This window comes from Fukomys damarensis, unplaced genomic scaffold (genome assembly GCF_012274545.1).
Source record: "Fukomys damarensis isolate Sample0158 unplaced genomic scaffold, DMR_v1.0_HiC HiC_scaffold_11, whole genome shotgun sequence".
Lineage (NCBI taxonomy): Eukaryota > Metazoa > Chordata > Mammalia > Rodentia > Bathyergidae > Fukomys > Fukomys damarensis.
The window spans coordinates 19626622-19646389 of NW_022900923.1; the positions used below are offsets into that span (position 1 = coordinate 19626622).

The following is a 19768-nucleotide window of genomic DNA, read 5'->3' on the forward strand; positions in this document are numbered from 1 at the left end:
GTAGGAGTCTACACAATAAAACCACACCTACCGTGATCACCTAGATAGTGACCTGAATACTGCAACTCTTTCTTGCCAGTATTTAGTCATCAATCACTTTTTACTGGGCATTATTCTCACCACTTTTGTGAGTTAACTTATTTAATGCAGTGAACTTCGAAATTCATCATATTTCTGTTCAATTTGGCCCAATTTTGCTCTAAAAATCAATAAAACCTGAACTAGGAGAAGCAGTTCAAGAGCTTGGACCACAGGTCAGAAATCAGGCCAGCTAGTTTCTAGTCTTATTTGTGAAACCAACTGGTCAAGAAACTTATCTCTACAAAAGGAGACAGGATTACTTAGGAAGAAAGACACCTATGGTCTCCCCATCCCGCACCACAAACCTAGGATTTATCTTTAGTGAATTTCAGTGCTTGTGGTCAACATACACAAAAATACTTGCAATGGTAAAGAGACATCACCACTCTGTTGATGACTAAATCACATTTTACTTCATATGTGCAAATATGCTGGGAAGTTTTCCCAAACAACCCCACCCATTCCCCAACCCAATCGCCCAATTGCCAAGCCCATCTCTACTTAGTAGTTGGAGAAATACTGTATATGATATGCCTATGTATTTCTAGCTCTTTCAGTTGTCAATGGTCAGAGGGTAGAATCGTTGTCAGTTTTGTATTATTCTTCCAAAATACCAAATTCTCCTTGATGCTAGTTATGATCACCTAGGAAGAAGTACTTATTTTGGGGAGCAATATAAGCTGGAAGATAGCAACATTTGCTGGACCATCTCTGGCCTGGGAAAGGCATATTACATAAAAGAAAGGTGAGAGAGCTACAGACAATAGATGAGAGGTGCATTATCTTACCAAGATACAATCTTACGCTTTTGAAGATATCAAAGATGATGCTACTATTCCAGGCACAGGAGAAGAAGCTATAATTTAAGTCCAGTGACTTAGCTCAGTGACGCCATACTGCAAGGTCCTGAGTTTGATTCCTCAGAGTCTTGGCTTTTTATACAGTATGTCATCTGGCCTTCCCTGTATAGAGAAGGAATTTCATAAAGATAATAACAACAATGTAAATAATGATAGTGGAAGTATTCTTAACAGTAGTTATAGGTGGCTGGCAATGTAAGGTCTTATATCCGTCAGTTTATTCAAACCACACAGACACTGTCTAGGAGTAGTCGCTGTTGTCTTTCTCACTCTATTTACAAAGAAAGTGGAACAAGGAAGGATTCTCTGGCCCAAAATGACAAGGTGTGTGAGTATTAACTTCAGTAATTATTATTCAGTATTATTATCCAGTATTAACTTCAAATCTAAGATAATCCCACACTTTCTCTGTGACCAAGTGAGAAAAATGAAAGCTGGTTGGAAATTATGAAGCTTGTTGCTAAAAATGGATTATTTTACCTTCTCTTCCGTTCCTCTAGGTAACTCCATTTGCTGCTGACTGTGACCAAGATGAATGCACCTGCCGGGACCCTAAGGCAGAAGAAAATCAGTAACTGTGGAACTGGGCTCCTCCCTCCTCTGCCCTGGAGGCAGTGAGAGAAAAGCTTCTGTGGAAGGAGGAGACAAAGGGTGAAGAAAGAAGAAAGGTCATGAAATGCAGGAAATAAAGAGCATGAAGGATCTTTTCAGAAATGCAAGAGTATATTTATAGGTGCCAACAACTGCATCCAGTAGCTCAAATAGGGAAGAATTATAGGCAAAAGCTTCTTTGATGTGGCAGTCGATTAACAGAGGAAGGAGAGATATGATAGATAAACAAGGACTCTCCATCCCACCTGTATTCTACCCAACCGCATCCTCAACTCTTGGGCTACTCCCCACTCTGTACCTTGTCAACTACTCAGCCTCATCCAATGTGTAAATCATTACCAAAATGCTAGAAGAGAAGTTGCCAGGGTCATTCTGTTAATAACCATTTCAAAGGAATTGTCATCTTTCAGGGCTTGTCTACTCTAATCTGGCCCTCCTCCTTTCTTTTATGTAGCCTCTCTTAAATAATGAGGTTAGTTATTAATTCTTTATAAGTATTTAAACATAATTATATAAATATATTATATATTATATTTTTTGCTGTTTACTAAGCTAAAAATTATCCATTGTTCCACACATGCTGCTGTGAAGTTCATGTCCAAAATGGATGCTAAGGCTTTGAGAACAGAAAGCCACGTCCTTCTGCCATCTTTCTATGAAGATGGATTGGCAGATTGGACGGGAAATGGAGAAAGAGCCAGGAGGAGAGGAGGTGGAATTCTGGGTGCTAACATGTCTGCCAACTATCTTTATGACTTGGTGGGACCAGGACCACTTGAAGGAGATGGCAGTTGGAATGATAATATCAAGAAACACAGAAAGTTTGGTGTTAGTGCCCATAGCTAATGGGTCCAGAAGAACGAGACAGTGATTTTTACATATCTATCAAAAGAACTCATGAACTTCTCCCTACTTCTCAGTACTCTCCGCTAGAGTTAGTGAGACCCAGTATTTCTTCCACTCCCTACGTGCCTATCCCGAACACTGCTGTCAGCCCCCCAAGTCATTCAACAAGCTTGTGTGAGGATTCATCCTCTGAGTACCTGGATCACGGGAGCTAACACATTCTTCGCAGTTGGCCGGGGTCTCATTGTCAGACGTTCCCATGCCTGTCCATCCATCATGACCACCTGGCCAGTTGTTTGTTTTCTGGGGAATCTTGTTATGGAAATGACACAGGAGAGAGGTGAGAAGAGATGAAAGAACAAGCAGGATGGAGGAGACAAAAGAAGTCACAGAGGAATAGGGGTTTGGGGCTGAGAAAGAGGATGGCATGAACGCAGGGGTTTCACGTCCAAGTCTCCAAGGAAGACCAAAGAGGATTCTTTGAACAATGCAGTCTGAGATGAATTCTACGCAAGAGCAATGTATGCATCTGACCCAGAGATTTTAGTTTAGGTAAGCTGTGGAAACACACGGAGCAAGGGTGACACTCTGTGGGGAGAAAGAAGAATTTCAACTGCTTAGGATCCATCTTATTCAGGAAATGGACTGCATATGAAGTGACCGCATTAACCCCTCCTCTGTTCGCATCCTAGGCTAATTTTTATTTTTTGCATTTGGTCTTATTGTAGTTTTTTTGTAAGTTTCTGGATTAGGCCCTGGGTGAAAAAGAAAGGATCTAATTTTTTTTTTGACACCTTGTCTTATCACCTTAGGAAGGGCCAACGAGCCTCATTCCTTCAAAGTTAATTCTCCAATTGAAAACAGAGCAGGACAAACTTAGAGCTCAACTGTGGACTGCCCATGTCATGTTCCCTTTGCTCTGACTAGTTTTTATACTCTTCCCTTCAACATGGAGGCAAGAAGGAAAATAAAATGTTCTTCATTACCAACAAAATAGTACCCACACTATTATGTAGGAAAAAAACATTATTCTAGAATTGAGTTACAAACATATAGTTCATACAGCTTTTTATCTGTGCTTGGAATGAGGAGAGCAAACTCACAGGCAAGGGCAGAGAAGAGTTTGCCCATTTGAAATTTCTTGCCCTCTATATTTCTGGCCATAGGGGAGAAGAAAGAAATATTTATTTATGGGATCCTAATAGGACTTAAAATGGAAAGGACAGTGGAAAAGTTTAGATTCTCTATTTAAAAAACAAAAATTAAAAAAAAAACACATTGTAAAATTGTTTGCTTGGGGAACAAATCCAAATTCCTGGGCCCATGTCAAGCTCTGCCTTGGGCAATCCTGCTTCCAACTGAGGGAGAAGAGCTATCCTCAGCATTGCCCAGCTCAGAAGGCTGCAGGCTCCACAAGAACATGGAACCGGTGGTTGGTGCCTGTGTGTGTCTCTGTCCAGTCTCTCCGTAAGAATAATAATGAGCACACACCTGAGTCATACTTCATGTAAAAATGTTTTTCACTCTATTAACAACACGTGCAGTTCACAACTGCCTGGGAAAAGGCGAGAGGACAGTTCTTGTGTGGGGAAAGCCCACCAGGCTGAGAGCCACCCAGCCATAGTCAGCTACGGAGATCCAAAGGTGGCACGCTCTTCCAGTCCTTGTCCACAAGTCCTAGTGTTGTGAGGAACTCAAGTCACTCACAGAGTCAAAGGATTCAGACACTGTGGTCACAGATTCCAGCGGCAGCAGACATACTTGTTCCATGTGCTGATCTGCACTTTCCTGCTCTTACCCACTCATGGAGCCAGTGAGGGCCTTTCCCAGAGGCTCTTCTGTCCGCCTCTTCGTTCCCAACCACTCTGTCTCTTCTTCTTTCTAGTAAGTATGGGCTCTGGTGTTCATATTGCCTGGGTGTGGCTGACTCTACTGACTGGCGTGACAGCCTCCAAAGACACACAGAAGAGAGGTCTCAGAGAGGGGAATGGGTGGATCCTGGCAAAAGAAGAAAGAAGTAAAAAGCTACTTTTTGGTTTTCTCCTTCCCTCTCCTCCATTAAAAAGCATTGGACTTGGCACTTCTGTTCTGTGTGATCACTATTGAGTGTGTCAGTTAGCACCCAAGGGGATAGTTTGATTGAAAATATAGTGAAAGGAGCTGATCTACTGTATTGTAACGTAAAACAGCTATAGCCAGTTATTTTGTAAGATTATAAGATGTTCATTAAAAAAATCAGCACACAAAATATGAAGTGTCTTTGGCGTCTTACTCTGTGTTTAAATCATTCCATCACATTTGAATCACTGCATCGGTTTGTGCCAGGTCCAGACATTAGTTGTTGGTCGGCTGGTTAACTGATCATTCTCTTCAGCTATTTGAAGACTAGTTATTGAGTAAAAAAAGATTAACATGAAAATTTATGAAAAGAGCTGACATATGAAAAACAAGAGTGTGCAATAGTAATGTCGGGCGCCTCATGAGTGAAGTGATATACTAGAATGACTTGTAGGTCAGAGGAAACAAGCATCCCTCTCCCCCAGAAGACAGTCAGCAAAGGGTGTGTCTGAAATGGGGGCCAGAGAAAGCAAAGAACAAGGTTGAAGATAAGGGAGATAGGAATGGGAAAGACTGAACATTAGTGGACATCAGTGAAGCATTCAGCTTAGCCAGAAGGTGAAAGTAGCCTAATGTATGTTGACTATTTGGTAAACACAGTCTTACTAAATTCTCACAAAGGAAGTTGTTCTTGCCCAAGTTGTGTGTGCTCATTTCACAGATGAGAGCACCAAGCACCATTCTGGGGAAGAAAGTTGTGCCAGGTCATACAACTCAGCTAGGTTCACACCTGTTCTATGGGACACTAGGGTGAAAGAAGGAAAATAAAAAAAAACCATGATTAATAAGAAGGGGAGAGGGAGAGAGAAACATCCAAATGATACCTCTGCAGGCTATAACCAACCATACTTATCACTGATAGAAAAAAACAGAAGGCGCAGACCTTTACAGGAAGAGTATATATTTGCTTTATCTATAAATTTGGTTTCAGGACCAGATACTTAGTTGGAAATATCATACAAAGCAGTGTTCAGCTCCTGGAAGGATCCTGCAGCTGGGATCAGCTCACCAAGGTGTCTGGTTTGCCAGGCACTACCTGGCTGCTTGAAGGGCTGGATGGGTATTTCACTCAGCTCATCAATCAGTCACTTGGGAAGTCTTGCAAAGTAGGTGAAAGTACAAGCTTGTAAGTTGAGGGAGAGGTTTATGGGAAGAAATAAACATTTTCATGGTTAAAGAGATTATTAGCTGAAATTTTTTGTGATGGTTACCAAGTACCTTCATATGTTTTATGGCTACCCATAGCTGAGCAGAGCAAGAAAAGGTTTTTTTTTTCTGTTTCACAGATGAAGAAAATGGGTGTCAGGCAGGTTATTGAAAAATGTAAGTTCCTATATTGAAGTATAGGTTGGGATTGGAATCCAAATTTTCTGCTTTCAAATGAGATGTGTTTTCTATCAAACCATATTTAGCCCACTAGAGCCAAGAGTAAATACAACCCTGGTTGCAATGGAGAAGTTTAATACTGTTTTACCTATTTGTTTTAAGGTAGTTATTGCCTTCCTTGTGGCTTTTTAAGTAGCTGAGTCTGTTTCCTCTCCTGCCTATTGTCCATAGCAAATTGTAGGAAGACTGAAATCAAACTTTTTAAAGCACTCTTCCAGGCCTCTCTCCTTATGCCAGGCCCTGAGTATAAGCAGATGCCCTTGGCCATGCCAGCTAGGACAGCTGAACAGAAACACCTGGCAAAGCTGCCTTCTTCTTAATAGCTTCCCCAGGGAGAGTCCTGGACAGAAACTCTGGACTTCTGGTTTCCATTGACTGACAAATTTAAATGACACAATGAGTCATGCGTGAGCTAGGAAACATGCTACTCCTAGATTCAGGCCTTGCAGGTGAGGAGGAGCTAGCTGGATAGGAAAGAAGATTTACATTTAGAAAGAGCTCCCATGCACCTCTGAAGCTTTGGCTCATCTTTTTTTGTCACCCCAAGATTACTGACTTGGGGCTCCTGAGTTTTTGGCTTTCCAGTGGTAGGCCCATGATTATCTACGCCCATAAAAGTTCCACGTGCTTGTTGGTCATTCATCCTGGAAAAAGGCAAGGCTAATTTAGAGAATAGATGGTTATTATCAAGGGTGCTTCAGTCTGAACCTCTCTCGGCCTGAATGCACATTTCCGGGCAGAATCTAGTGTGGTGGTCAGCGCACTGAGGTCTATGTGATTTGCTACAATTTAACTCTTTGCTGGTGATCTTTTTTTTTTTTTAATCTTGCCACTGGATCTTTAGGTCACATTGCTAAGTGTTTATAAGAACTGCTCTAACAATGGCAGAGTACATTCTTGGAAGAAACCTACCAGTCTAATCTGGTTAACATTTCAAATGAATATAATAAAAACATTTCTAAACTCTGAAAGATAGTTCAGAGTAACAGCAATATTTCTGAGTAACTGCGATCTGCTAATGTTTTTCAAATCAAATTTTCTTCTAAGGATAATTTAATATAGCCAAGCTTCCTTTTCTTTGTCTTTGTCCACATAAAAGTCACTTATTCTAATGCAAAAAAAGTAAATAAAGAGAGAGTGTTGACTTTTTAATGACCACCAATTATACTGTATCAATTTACTTTTTCTCTCCTTAGGAAACTGCTATCTGAAAGCAGTTGACTTTTTAAAAATGTTTATAAATATATAAGTCACATTTAAATCTTATAAAAGACTGCCAAAGTTAGAAAGTGTTCCCATACTACTATTTATGTGCAATGCCAAGTATTTTCTAAATACTAAGCCAACTTGTGTTAGGGCATAAATGCCTTCCAAGCAATGACTTTGTTGGGAACAAATCAACAGCCATTTAAATGACCTCTAAGGGAGTTTTTAAAAATATTCTCTATGTCGGAAAATACTGCCTTTTAGCTCAGCATTGCTTGTGTCTTCTCTACCTTGATCAGTGACTTGCCACAATGGGGCTGGGGGTACGGGTGACTATGGAACTCAGTATGCAGAGTGGACTGGTGACACCCAATCCACAGCAGCATCCCAGTGAGCTACAAGGATGAAAATCCCAAGGTTTCAAACCTAAAAAATCTGAATTTGGATTCTAACTCCAAAATTAACAAGATAGTCATATACCTACCGAGCCTCTGAGACTTAGCCCTCTAAATACCTAATTTTTGTCATTGTGCATGACTGCCAACTGTCCTCTCAAGTAGTGTGAAGGGGGAGAAGAGCAGAGAACTGACTTTATGTGAAGTCTAAGCACCATATTTTCAAAAGCACAGTGCTACTCTAACATTGAAGGGTTTCGGAGATGCCTGCACTCACTAGCTATCTTCTCGGGACAGTTAGAACATATGGAGACCCTGGAGTGGTTTGTTTACCAGATGTGCTAGCCCACTGATTCAAAGAGAAGCAAAATAGATTCGTAAGATAATGATGGTAAAGCTTAGCTCTGAGGAAAAGAAAGTAGCTAAGAAAAAAAGTTTTGGAGTTGGAAAAGAATCTTTGTAAACTCAGTTGAAATTTACCTGGAAACTTGCATCAGTTATGTAGAACGCAGTTTGTTTTTTTAAGACAATGGAGTTGGTGAATTTCTCACTGTTGAGTGCAAATCTTTAGATGATGTGAATATTCTGTGTCTGCCTTATGTAACAACCACTGCCAGAGTAACAACCACTAGGCATGTGTTGCTATCTAGCTCTTGAGGTGTGACTGGGACTGAGGCTCAAACTTCACTTAAGTCCAATAATTTAAATGTAAATAACACATGTAACTAGCAGCCACCACCCTGGGCAGCACAGTTCTAGAATATTATACGTGTATCATTCTATGTGCTTTCAAAAGGTACTTAGGGCATGATTTTTAAAATCATGCTTCTTGGATCTTGTGGCTGGCAGAAGTCTACATTAAACTCACTTCGATATCTGGGGTTTTGGTATCTTAGAAAAATACTGTACTAAAAAAAAAATCTAAAAGCTATACCTAGGAAGCCTCAAACCATCAATTGAAAAGGTAAACAGAAAAAGAAAGACCTCATACTGGCATTACCTGCTAATACGTGATTTATTTAATAGATAACAGAGCACAGTTACAATTGGTGTCTGCATGTGGGGAACTCAGACTGTGACTGAGGGGCAGTGAAACACATAAATGAGACCTGAGAAGTATCAGAGTGATCCAAAGGATCCTGAGGTGGGACAGCCAGGAAGTGGCAAAGCCATGCTTTGCTCTCTAGCTCTAGAGCCTGTGCTTCAGCCAACTGTGCAACCTTAGAATATTGCATTTCCTAAGCACAAAGATTAGCTCTGTAGGTTGTGAAACTTACAAAGATCCTCACAAGACCATTTTATTCACTCTACTTCCTTCAGCAAGTTGTCCTACCTGATTATACCTCAATCTAGGATTCAGAAACTCACTGTCTTCCAAAGCTGTACTTTTTACATGTGGACATCTTTGACCTTAGAGAGGGCAAAAATGCTTACATGTGGTAACATCATAGTTGTATTCACTAAATTTTTGTTGAGCAACCAAGTTGAGGTACTAGGGATTCAGTGGTGAACTAATCAGACCAAGTCTCTGACCTCAAAGAGCTTGAAGAGAAGTTGAAACAGACAAACCGTATCCACATAAGTACATACATCAGGTGGTGAAAAGAGCTCTGAAGGAAATAAGGTATGGTAGGGGGAAGGATGGCCAGGGCCAGGAATAGGTACTGATTATGAAGGGAGATCCATGAATACTTTGGGAATAAGCGAAGGAAGTGAGTGAGTGAGAGCTTGTCAAGACTCACACACAAACCATGTATCACCTTGCTATCTTACTGAGACATTCTCCTTCCTAAACACCCTGCTGTGCCCTGGTTCAGGCTAGAGGCACTTCCTGGACAGACCAAGGTATCATTGAGTAAGGCTCCTTCTTCTGCTACTCTCCTCCAGCCCATCGTGGCACACTGAGATTCACATCATTCCCGCTAACATGCAGCTCTCACAGTTACACATTGCTCAGGGAAGTGAGTTTGCTGTCTTTGTCATTAAACTTCAAAATCAGCACAGCCGGTCTTTTACACTGAGCCCCGTGACTTCTGAGCAAATGCTCCACCGCCCTGAAGAGGGAAAGCCACCCAGCTCCTGGCGCCCCCACGCATACTCACTGCTCCCGAGCTGGGCTCCTGACTTAGCACCTTGTGCCAAAACTCCTGCCCATACTCCCTGCAGCTCCTCACATGCGTACCCCAATTTCATGATGCCTTTATTCATCATCCTCTCACTGAGATTTACTGTTTCTGTGACTCCTCCTTTTCCTCTCTTTAGATAATCAATGTATTTGACACGTTTTAAATTAAACATGTTTTGGCCTTTCCCTACTGAGAACTGTGAACTCTTTAAAAGCAGGTAAACTTGTGGCTCCCCTAAGCCTTTTGGTGGCTTCTGTGAGAGTTAGAGAAAAAAAAGAAAGCATCCTTTTGTCAGAATAAAACAAACTAGTTTCAGAGACCTTGGCTTGATAATAACATCAGCCAGAGTTGGATTTCTTGACACATTTACCCTTTGGACCAGGTATCTTTGGGCAGGACACTCCTCACATTTCCACATGGTGGCCCTGGAAATGTTCTTACTCACTTTTTGGATCCCTGCCACTGCCTCCCAGGTGATGATGAAATACTGAAATATGCTGAATTGATTACCCACCAAGATTTTATGGGTGCAAGAACCAAAGGAAAAGATGATGTTGGGGAGGCTGTGGGAAAAAGGAACACTTCTAAACTGTTGATGGGAATGTAAATTAGCACAACCACTATGGAAATCAATGAGGAGGTTGCTCAAAATACTAAAAACAGCAATTTCATTCCAACCTAGAATTCCCCTTCTAGGTATCTTTCCAAAAGAGCTAAAGATATCATACTATGCCAGTGTATACAAACCCATGTTTATAGCAGCACAATTCATAATAGCTAACTAACTCTTGAAAGCAGTCTACATGTCCATCAACAGATGAATGGATAAAGGAAATGTAGTATTTATATACCAAATACTCTACTATAACGAAGGATAAATTTGAGCGTTTGTAGGAAAATGGATGCAACTTGAGACCATAGTGTTAAGTGAAATACTTCAGAAAAACAAACTTAAATATTGCATAGTCTCATATATGAGAAACCCAATGTATAAAAAAAGATAAAAATAGAAGATAAATAATAGGAAACAGAGTGGTAAAGGGACAAAGGGATGGAGGGGGAGGGAAACGGAGAAGGTGACGTAAAAAGAATTGAGGAGTTCTATGTACACGTGCCAACTCCACACGAAGAATGTAATCATTGTGCACCGCACACATGTCCTAGTAAAAATATAAGTTAAAAATCAAAGAAGATTGTGTGTTTGGGGTAGGGATGAATGGTCCTGTGGACACCTGAGCTCCATGCTCTGACTTGTTTTTTAGTGACGATTAATGAGCTGGTGGTAACACAAGGCCACCTCAGAAGACTGTGACTTTTGAGAGCATGGTGCCAAATGATTCATTCTGAGATGACTGTCAAGCCAGGATTTTTCAGGCAGTCTTATGTTAAGGCGTGTTATGCCCACTAACAGCATGCACATCTCAGGTGTAGATAGGAAGTTCACAGGAGCTGGAAAAAAGTAACAGCAACTGTAACTCAGGCAAGACTAACAGGGATTAGGAGCAGCTTGCCCTAATATTAAATTGGGTGATCTTGAGCAAAGTGAGTAATGGCTTGAGATTCGATTTTCTTATTGGTGAAATGGAATGATGATCCCAACTTAGAAATTACTTGTTAAAATGAATGTGAAGTGACTACAGGGAGCTGGCATCTTATAACAGTTATGACTATTGTTAAACTAAGGAAAGAGAAATGTCCATGGCACAGACAGGACCAAGAAAAAACAAAGTAGTGGGTATGGGGACAGACGGGCTCTTGAATTTCTATTTATTCTTTTGGCCTAGCATAGAGTTATCTTAATAGGATAGCTAATATTTCTCTCTGTGTGTCTGTCTCTGCCTCCGTCTCTCTTTCTCAAACACCCAGACACACCACAGATACACACACAATTGAGTGCTACATAAATTTTTTGACTATATTTTAAATATAATTTCATTTAAAATAATGTCATGTCCCAATGTGAGGCATCAGATAAAATAGTATGGAACTCTGATTCCAAGTATTAAAGGAGGGAAATTTTTTATTAAAAACTATGTCATCAAGACAGTGTAATTTCACCACTAAGGAAAAACTTCTAGGGCTAAAACATGTCCCAGAGCTCTGTCTTAGGCAGCACACTCACTAATGAATAGTCCATAGCCACATATAAAGATTTCAGAGTTGAGTAGTTTACACTACGAAGTAAGCCTCTGTCTAGGTATGAATGAAGCTCTCGTAGGTACCAAAACTCCTGTCAATTTCAAGTGATCCTTTGCAGACAAATAGGTGCTCACAGAACGAGTGCAGACTTCAGAATCAAGGTCTGGTTTGGAATCCTGACTCATGGAGCCAAGAAGAGATGAATGCATCTTTTAGGACCCATATGTAAAGTGAAGGAAGAGTTTAAACCTGTCGGTTGTTGTGCATATTCAATCACTTAATACAATAGCCCTTCAAAGCACTTGGCACACCCAGTGTTCTTTGTGACTTCCTATCCCGTAGAATCACTGGAGCTCAATCATTATGTATTACTATCCCTCAATAGCTATTTATTAATGAATGAATTTCCTTCCCTCTTTTTCACCCTGTTAGCATATCAGGTGTTTTAAAAAACATCTCATCTTTTGTTTCCAGTTTCTATTCGTACACACCTTAGGCAGTTAAAGCTCACGCACATCTAAGCTAGTTAAAGTGTAGGGTAAAATGAAATAGGAGATCAAAGGGTTGATTCCGGAAGAAGGAAATTGGGTGCAAGGTCTGTGGTGGAGGCAGATCAGATTCTGGCAGCATTTGTTTCTAGGCTCCCAGGGGAGCCAGACCTCCTGCTTTGAAAGAAACTTGGCCAACAGGCGACCACACTGCTGCGTACTTATCAGGTTTTCTATGAATCCTCTGGCTAATAAATGTTTTGTCTAACTATCAAGCTTCCGACATGACTCTGCTTTGACCTTACGCTTTCTTTGTGTTCTCTAATCCCAGCCCTCGGTGTCCTGCCAAACCCAACCCTTCATTCTGTTTGTGGCCTTGGCTTTCCTGGCTCCAGCATTTTTTCATATTTCAATCTACTGCCATCCACATTCCTACTACTAACATATGTCTTCTCTTTGATCAAACTGTGAGGGCCGTGGGTTCTCAGATCCATCTCTCCACAGTGACGATGCCACCTTGAAAAGGTCAGGGAGGAAAGGAAAGGAGAGAGGTGAACTTCTGCAGAGATAGGCTGTCTAAGTGTGTCCTCATACACAGAAAAATGTCAGTCTTGGAGTTCTGGGGGAAAAATAATTTGTACATGAAGATTCTTTTGGCACTCAGAGGAGTTTTCCAAATTTCTTCTGAGAGGACCCCATTTTGTGGCCAGTGGTAGGAAAACCTACACCTGGGAGGCCTGCTGGTCTTTTCCATTCCTGTCTTCATCCTGAGCATTCCTGAGAGGTACAGGCAGTCTTTGCTAGTGGCCTGGCCCCAGGCTCTGTGAGAAGCAGCTCAGCTACACTCAAACATTCCAGTTGCTGCTCAAACCCAGTGGCACTTCATTAAATCCTGGGCCACACCCTCTTCTCTGAGTGTTTGCTGTAGCAACCAAATACCCTTTCTTTATGTTCCCCTCTCCTTGCCTAACTCCAGTCAACTCCATCACCAACACCTCCATTGCCGGCCTCCTCTAATCCCTTCCTAGTTGCCAAGGGACACACAGGCTACAGGAAGAGGACCAAAACATCTTCCCCCATCTGGTACCAAGAGTGGGAACGTTTGGAAGGTGGGAGGTCTGAAATGACCTTAGTAGTCAGGAGTTACCACAGTGTAGACATAACTGATCACCATGGGTGTGGAAGAATACTTTTGCTCTATAACTACAGACATCGAAATAAATTGGACTATGTCTGAAAATATGGCCACATTAGTAGGTGGGAATGATGCTTATACTTTGAGTCTGGTACAAGTGTAGACCAAAATTCAAGGAGATACGAGGTTGGAGGATCCGGAGTTCTGTTTCTCTGTGTGCCTGTAGATACCCATGACCAGAAGCTTTGACAGTGCACAGGCCCACATTTAGTCACTGCTCCTCCCTGGTGTGACCGACACTGTACCAATGACCTGTATGATGCAGCGATACTGCACATTTTACTTCTTGCAAAAACTGCATGCACCCCACCCCCTTACAAATAAACCCAGTGCAAAGAAAAACAAACGTTCAATCAAATGTTGCTGTTAGTTCAGCATTCTCACCATCTGGAACTGCTGTAGAAGGGGAGGTTATTTCAGTGGGCCACTTGGCAACATTGCAGAATGTCAAACTCAGTAGTTATGGAGAGGTTTACTTACAATTTCTGAGTTTCCTCATTTATGAATTGTATATAGTGAGAGTCACCTGTCCCTAGTGTTGCAGGGCAAATTCGGCAAGAGAAGCCATGCAAAAATACTTAAAATATTCCTGGCACATAATAAGCAATTAATAAACATTATTTGCTTTTAAACACAGCACTATTTTCAGCAACAGAAGACATTTTATATGAAATAGTAAAATGTCTTTGAGAAAGTTTCACATTACAGATTCAACAGGATCTTTGGCACATAATCAAAAAGATGCAGAAAGTGAACTTGGAGCCTGTTTTCTTGCCATGCAGCCATGTTCTTAAGGAAATGTATCTGGAAAAAAAAATACTAGTGAAATGTGCAGCTCCATTTCAGAGTCTAAAAACCACTAAAGAGGGACCAGGAGCACCGATATTATTGGGCACTAACTAGATATGTTTCAGGCATTGTTTTAAGCATCATCTTGTTCAATCCTTAGGCTGTTTATAGCACTTAGCAAGCTATAATGTCTTTCCTCAAACCCATCCTGTCCACCCTGCTTTGTAATGCTGCAGTTAGAACAGGAGAAAAATCTATTCCTTTTCTGTCAGTCAGTCTCATGTTAAATTTTGTCAACAGGAGGCACTGGTGGGACACTAGAACGATGAAAAAGGAGTAAGAGTGGGTTCTTTCCTGTTAGCCTTCTGTCCTCTTCAGCATCATCCTGCCAAGGGCTCTTCAACGTGGCAGCAGCAGAATGGTCGAGTCCTCATCATTTTGGTGCACTTGAAACACTAACCTCATCTCCCCAACAAGTTCCATCCCTAGGCAAATGCCCTCTTCTCCCCTAGGGCAACTAATATTGGGTAAACCAAATTCCTCCTTTTGTTCCTTTAGCTGAAGGGACTGTGCTGTTCTCCGCAGTAATTGATGATACCTCTGTGATAGCTCAGAGACACTTGTGTTTCAAGTACTTTCACTTTTTTTCATGCTGTTTTATCCATTAACTAATGTCCTATATTCAATTCTCTCTGTTTAAATCTTGGCCAGAGCACTGCAGAAATGGATGAATACTTTGAAATCCTTTTTTTCTGTTTCCTTAGATAGTAAAATAATGCTATGAAGACTGATAAAATGCAGTTTTGGAAATAAAAAATGGCAGTCCAGAAAAGTGAAATGCAATGTTGTGAACTCAGTCCTATAGTAGTGGGGCCAGGTAATGTCAGAAATGAGTTAATTGTTCTCATTCTATTTCCATTATCGAAGCAGAGAGATAACAAGAGACCTAAGAGAATGAAGCATTGTCAGGTACAGTGGGGTTCAGTTTCCATTTGCTAAAATTTGGGTATTTCCTAACATAATAAGAGACTGCGTTAAGAAGAGCAGAGCCCTATGGGAAGGTGAGAGGATTTCTTAGAGTAACACTGGCCCATGAGGAGAGGGGATTATGGGGATTCCCTGGCAAAGGGAATTATAGTCATCCAGGTAAAGGCCAAGCCAAAGAGGGAATCAGAAAGATTCAGTGAAGTGTGTGTTGATGACCAAGGCCAGGACAAAGGCTCAGTAAACAAAGGCCTCATTACACTGGTGAAATTTTCTTGCCCAGGAACATGATATTCACACATTTCTAAAGAATGTCTTTATTCTATTAGAGTTGAAATTAATGGTGCTTACAGAAGTATGCCTACTACCTATCCTGAGCTCCTGCAGTCCCACTTCCAAGTCAATTTTTCCTGATTGTACCCCATAGGTTGATCGCAACCTGGCTGAGAAGACATTTTGGGGTATGAAAACCCCTAGACAAAAGGGTCCCTTTGACAAACACTTTGGGCCCCCTCCCAGCTTCATTTGCCTGAAAGCTCTGGGTTTCTACTTTACAATAATGTTGCTTTCTGCTTTCACCCTACAATAAATCCTTTTGCTCAGTTTTCTTTTGACTTTCTACCTGGTAATTCTTTCTGGACTGAGAGAAAAACCCACCAAGCAGATGGTAACTATTATCAATGCACAATGAACATATATATTCATTATTAGGTCATGAGTTATAAATAATACATGTTGTACTTTTGTTCTTAGATTGTCTTGATTTCAAGTGTTCTATTCTTATTCTTGTCCTATAAATCAGGGCAACCTAATGTGTGACCTGCATACTGATAGTCACCATTTCCCTACTCCTGGTCAGACACTGATCATGACTCGCACTGCTCTTTCTGGCCAGGTGCTGGTCCACTGTCAGAATTGTTTGAAAGTCTGTTATGTAGGCAGCCACTATCCCATCACGTGGTCAGAGTTAGCACTCACATGCAATCAGTCTTAGAGTTCATGGAAATCCATTTATATTTGTCATTAAAATTTTATCTTCCAGATTGTCATTAAGACTTTAAAGAGTTACAAAATTCCAAGATCAGATAATAATTTTGTTTCAAATATATGTAGTTAAGAACTAGCCGGGAAAAGACAACACATTTTAGACAATTTAATAGAGGAAGTTTAAACTGAGAAAATCATTTACAAAGGATTTGGTATAGTGAAAAGGGCACATAGGGAATGGTGGTGCAACAACCTAAAGATTAGCTAGAGCCAGAATCAGCTCTTGCTTTGAGGAGATGGGGGCGCACATGTAAGCTATAGAAATGAAGGAGGTGCTGGAGACACCATTCAAGGAAGAGAGAGGGAGAAACACCCTGGTTTCCTTCTTCTTCCTGTCATCCATCTTCCATGGGCCCAGCTGGCCTGCGGAAAAGAGCCTGGGAGATGTACTTTATAAGTGTCTGCTTTATGTGATGCAGATGGAACAAAGACGTTTGAGAATGTCAGGGAATGGATCTGAGAACCAAAAGGCATCTGGGTGGTGAGGAGTACATGCAATGCCATGTTATATTCAGTGGTCATTAGGAAAAAGTGGCACACAAGGTATGCCTAACCTTGCTTTCATCCACAAGTCCAGGGATCCACAAGGATATGGTTCGAGGTAATTTCCTTTCTAAGTGGATAGGTTAGAGAACACTCTGACTAGCTGGACTAGCCTTGGGGTCACTTGACCTTTGGATCAATTGGAACAAGGGAAGTTGCTTCTATTTATTAAGTACAGAATGTAGATGAGGATTTCCTACTGGGAAAGGTAGTAAGGATTCAATTGAATGAGCAGGCATATCATAGACTCTAAAAAAAGGCAGTCTGGGTGAAGGAACATGATGTCAGAACCTGTCCGTCTGTAAGGAAATCAATCTTTACAGCATACTTTTCAAAATCCTGGAACAAAAAGGTTTTTTTCTCACTTTTGACTAATATAACCATGAACACAATTCTTGATGCTCATGTGTTTCAAGAGGAATTGTTAACTCATTCTATACAATGTTAGGTTTCACTTGAAAGCAAAAATTGGTTGACTCAATACGATATACAAAAAGAGCTAATGGTGGGAAGAGGGTTGGGAAACATGAGGTTACTGAATTCAGGGATGGGCTCTACTTAGCATTCCATGTCCTCCTGCAGGACTTTCTTCCCCAAATTTTCATCCAAGTATTAGAGAGAACCATGAGTGACTGAAGAAAACACAGAGCAAGAACCAGTAAGGCACAATACAAGGCAAATTCAAACATATAGAACTAGAGTCCCAATTTTGAGATTCTGCATTGCTGTCAGTAACAGATAAAACCATAAAACCCGCAAACAAGCTAAATGAACAAGAAGTGGCAATGTGTTCACATTGTGAAAATAGGCCATGTATATTAGTCACATCCTCATCATTGGGACAAAATACTTGCCTCTCACACCTGAGAGGAGGAAAGGTTTATTTGGTTCATGGTTTCAGTTCATGGTCACATGCTCATGATTATAGTCATAAGGCAGCCTTGGGGTTGGCTCTAAGGCATTAAAATTATGGCCGAAAGAGCTTGCAGAGGAAAGCTGCTCAACCCATGGTAGCCAGAAAGCAGAGAAAGAGAAAGGAAGAGTGAGGATAAGAACACACTCTTCCAGGTCATGCTCCCAGTGACTCACCTGTAACTAGGCTTCACCTACTGAGCTCATCCATCCATGAATCTGTTGAGGAATACAGTGCGCATGTGGTCCAATTGCATTCAATGACACCATATACTATGAACCCTCTCTTAATGGAAGTGGTGGGTTTACACTGGGCCAACTATATTCTCTCTTCCTGCTTAACAAAGTGTGACTAAGCATTGCTTTGCAAAAATCTCAGTGGAATGAGTATTCATTCCTTTCTATGCAACTAAATTAAAAATGAACTTCTTAATGATGGAGGAAGTATAGTGTAAAGACTGGAGTCAGAAAAGCCTTTGATCAAAATAACTGCACTTCCAAGTAGCTATAAACTCAGGCAAGTAATAGTCTGTGAAACACTGTTTCCTCTCTCTTACGTGTACGCATTTCAGAACTGCAATGAAGATTGAGGAATATTATACAGTTAAAGGGCCCAGCAAAGTGCCTTGGCACATATTAACCAAGGAATATACACATTTGTGTCCATGAAGTTCTGAATGCAAAAAGGCAGAAAAACAAAGCAATTAGAAGGAGCCCTTCCCTTCCAACACTTCCTCCTTATCCTAGGTTGGCTTCTCCTGTCTCTTTCTTTCCCTGACCCTGGAATGATGTTCCTCTCCCAAAATTTCCAAATCTTTGAAGTTTACCTTCTCGGAAACGTTAAGATGCAGCATTCTACTCTTCTTTTTGCTCTCCTCTGGTGGATAAAAATCTTGCCTTATTAGCAGGAGAGACATTCTGCACCTGTCTTCATAGGTTCCACCCTTCTCATTATGGTGAATTCATGCTCAGGGTGGTAGATTTTCTATCAAAAGTTGTGTGCAATAGACACTGTTGGCCCCAAACAGATTGTATTTACCAACCCCATTGATGACTTAAAAGTAATCACTTGGGGTTCAAGAATTCAGGAGAGTCTTGGCAAGGTAATTCTTTTCTTTCACATGGCAATGATGGAAGCTATTGGTGGTATGCAACTGGTGGAGTGATTAGCCTTGAAAGCCCAAAGTAGCTCCATTTGCATTTTCAAGGCCTTGACAGGGTTGTCCTACTTCGGACCTGAGTGTTTATAGGTGGGCTGTCCATGATGGAGGACTCAGCGTAGTGGCCTTAGAATTCTTATGTGATGGCTCAGAGTTACAAGATTAGGAATTTCTGGTGAGGCAGAAGCCCAAAGTTTTTTATGAGACTGAGTTGGAAGTCACATAATATCATTTCCATCATCATCTGCAGATCAAAATAGTCATAAACCTGCCCATAATTAAGGGGACAGGCAGTAGAACACAGTTTTAGTTGGAGAAGTGTTGAAGAACATATGGGCATGGCTTAAACATGCCACAGCCTTTGTCCTCTTTCATCATCCTTACTTGGGCAGGGACTAGGACTTTGATCATTACTTTTCAGGACAGTACACTGAGACCAGGCTTTTAACATCTGATTATTGAAGAACTGAAAGGAAATCATATGTTCTGGTGGCCACCAAGGTAACATCTAATGTTACATTGTGCAGAGGAAGAAAGCGATGGAATGTTAGGCCTGCCCTCTTTGTGGCACTTCATAATACTCAGCCTATCTCCAATTCCTCTACAGATTGAGAAATAAGGATATGTTTGGGAAGGCCTCGTGCAGCATTCATCTCAGAAATACAAAGTTTAAATTCTAGCAACTCTCATAGCATCCTGCACTTCTTTGTTTTAGTGGTCCTTGCCCTTGCAATGAAAAGTTCAGTGTGTAACTTTCCCCATAAAATGCCAGGCTCTGATAAACATAGGCTTGTAGCCTCCACATCATACATGATGTCTGCAATACAGCAGATATGTAATAAATGCATTTTATCGGAGAACGTGGTTGAAAGAAGATGCGG

The 19768-nt window shown here is 41.1% G+C and overlaps 2 protein-coding genes across 2 annotated transcripts in view; one reads left to right on the plus strand and one right to left on the minus strand.

Annotated features, from left to right (window-relative positions):
- The window catches only part of Pappa2 (pappalysin 2), a 340416-nt gene extending 338438 nt beyond the window's left edge, over positions 1-1978 (plus strand). Inside the window, exon 25 of the mRNA XM_010630208.2 lies at positions 1442-1978. Coding sequence (XP_010628510.2) covers positions 1442-1516 — 75 coding nt within the window. The 3' untranslated portion in view covers positions 1517-1978. The remainder of the gene's footprint in view (positions 1-1441) is intronic.
- Positions 1979-3937: 1959 nt separating this feature from the next.
- The window catches only part of Astn1 (astrotactin 1), a 325481-nt gene continuing 309650 nt past the window's right edge, over positions 3938-19768 (minus strand). The window contains exon 23 of the mRNA XM_033762107.1: positions 3938-4397. Within this exon, the coding sequence (XP_033617998.1) occupies positions 4304-4397 (94 nt within the window). The 3' untranslated portion in view covers positions 3938-4303. The remainder of the gene's footprint in view (positions 4398-19768) is intronic.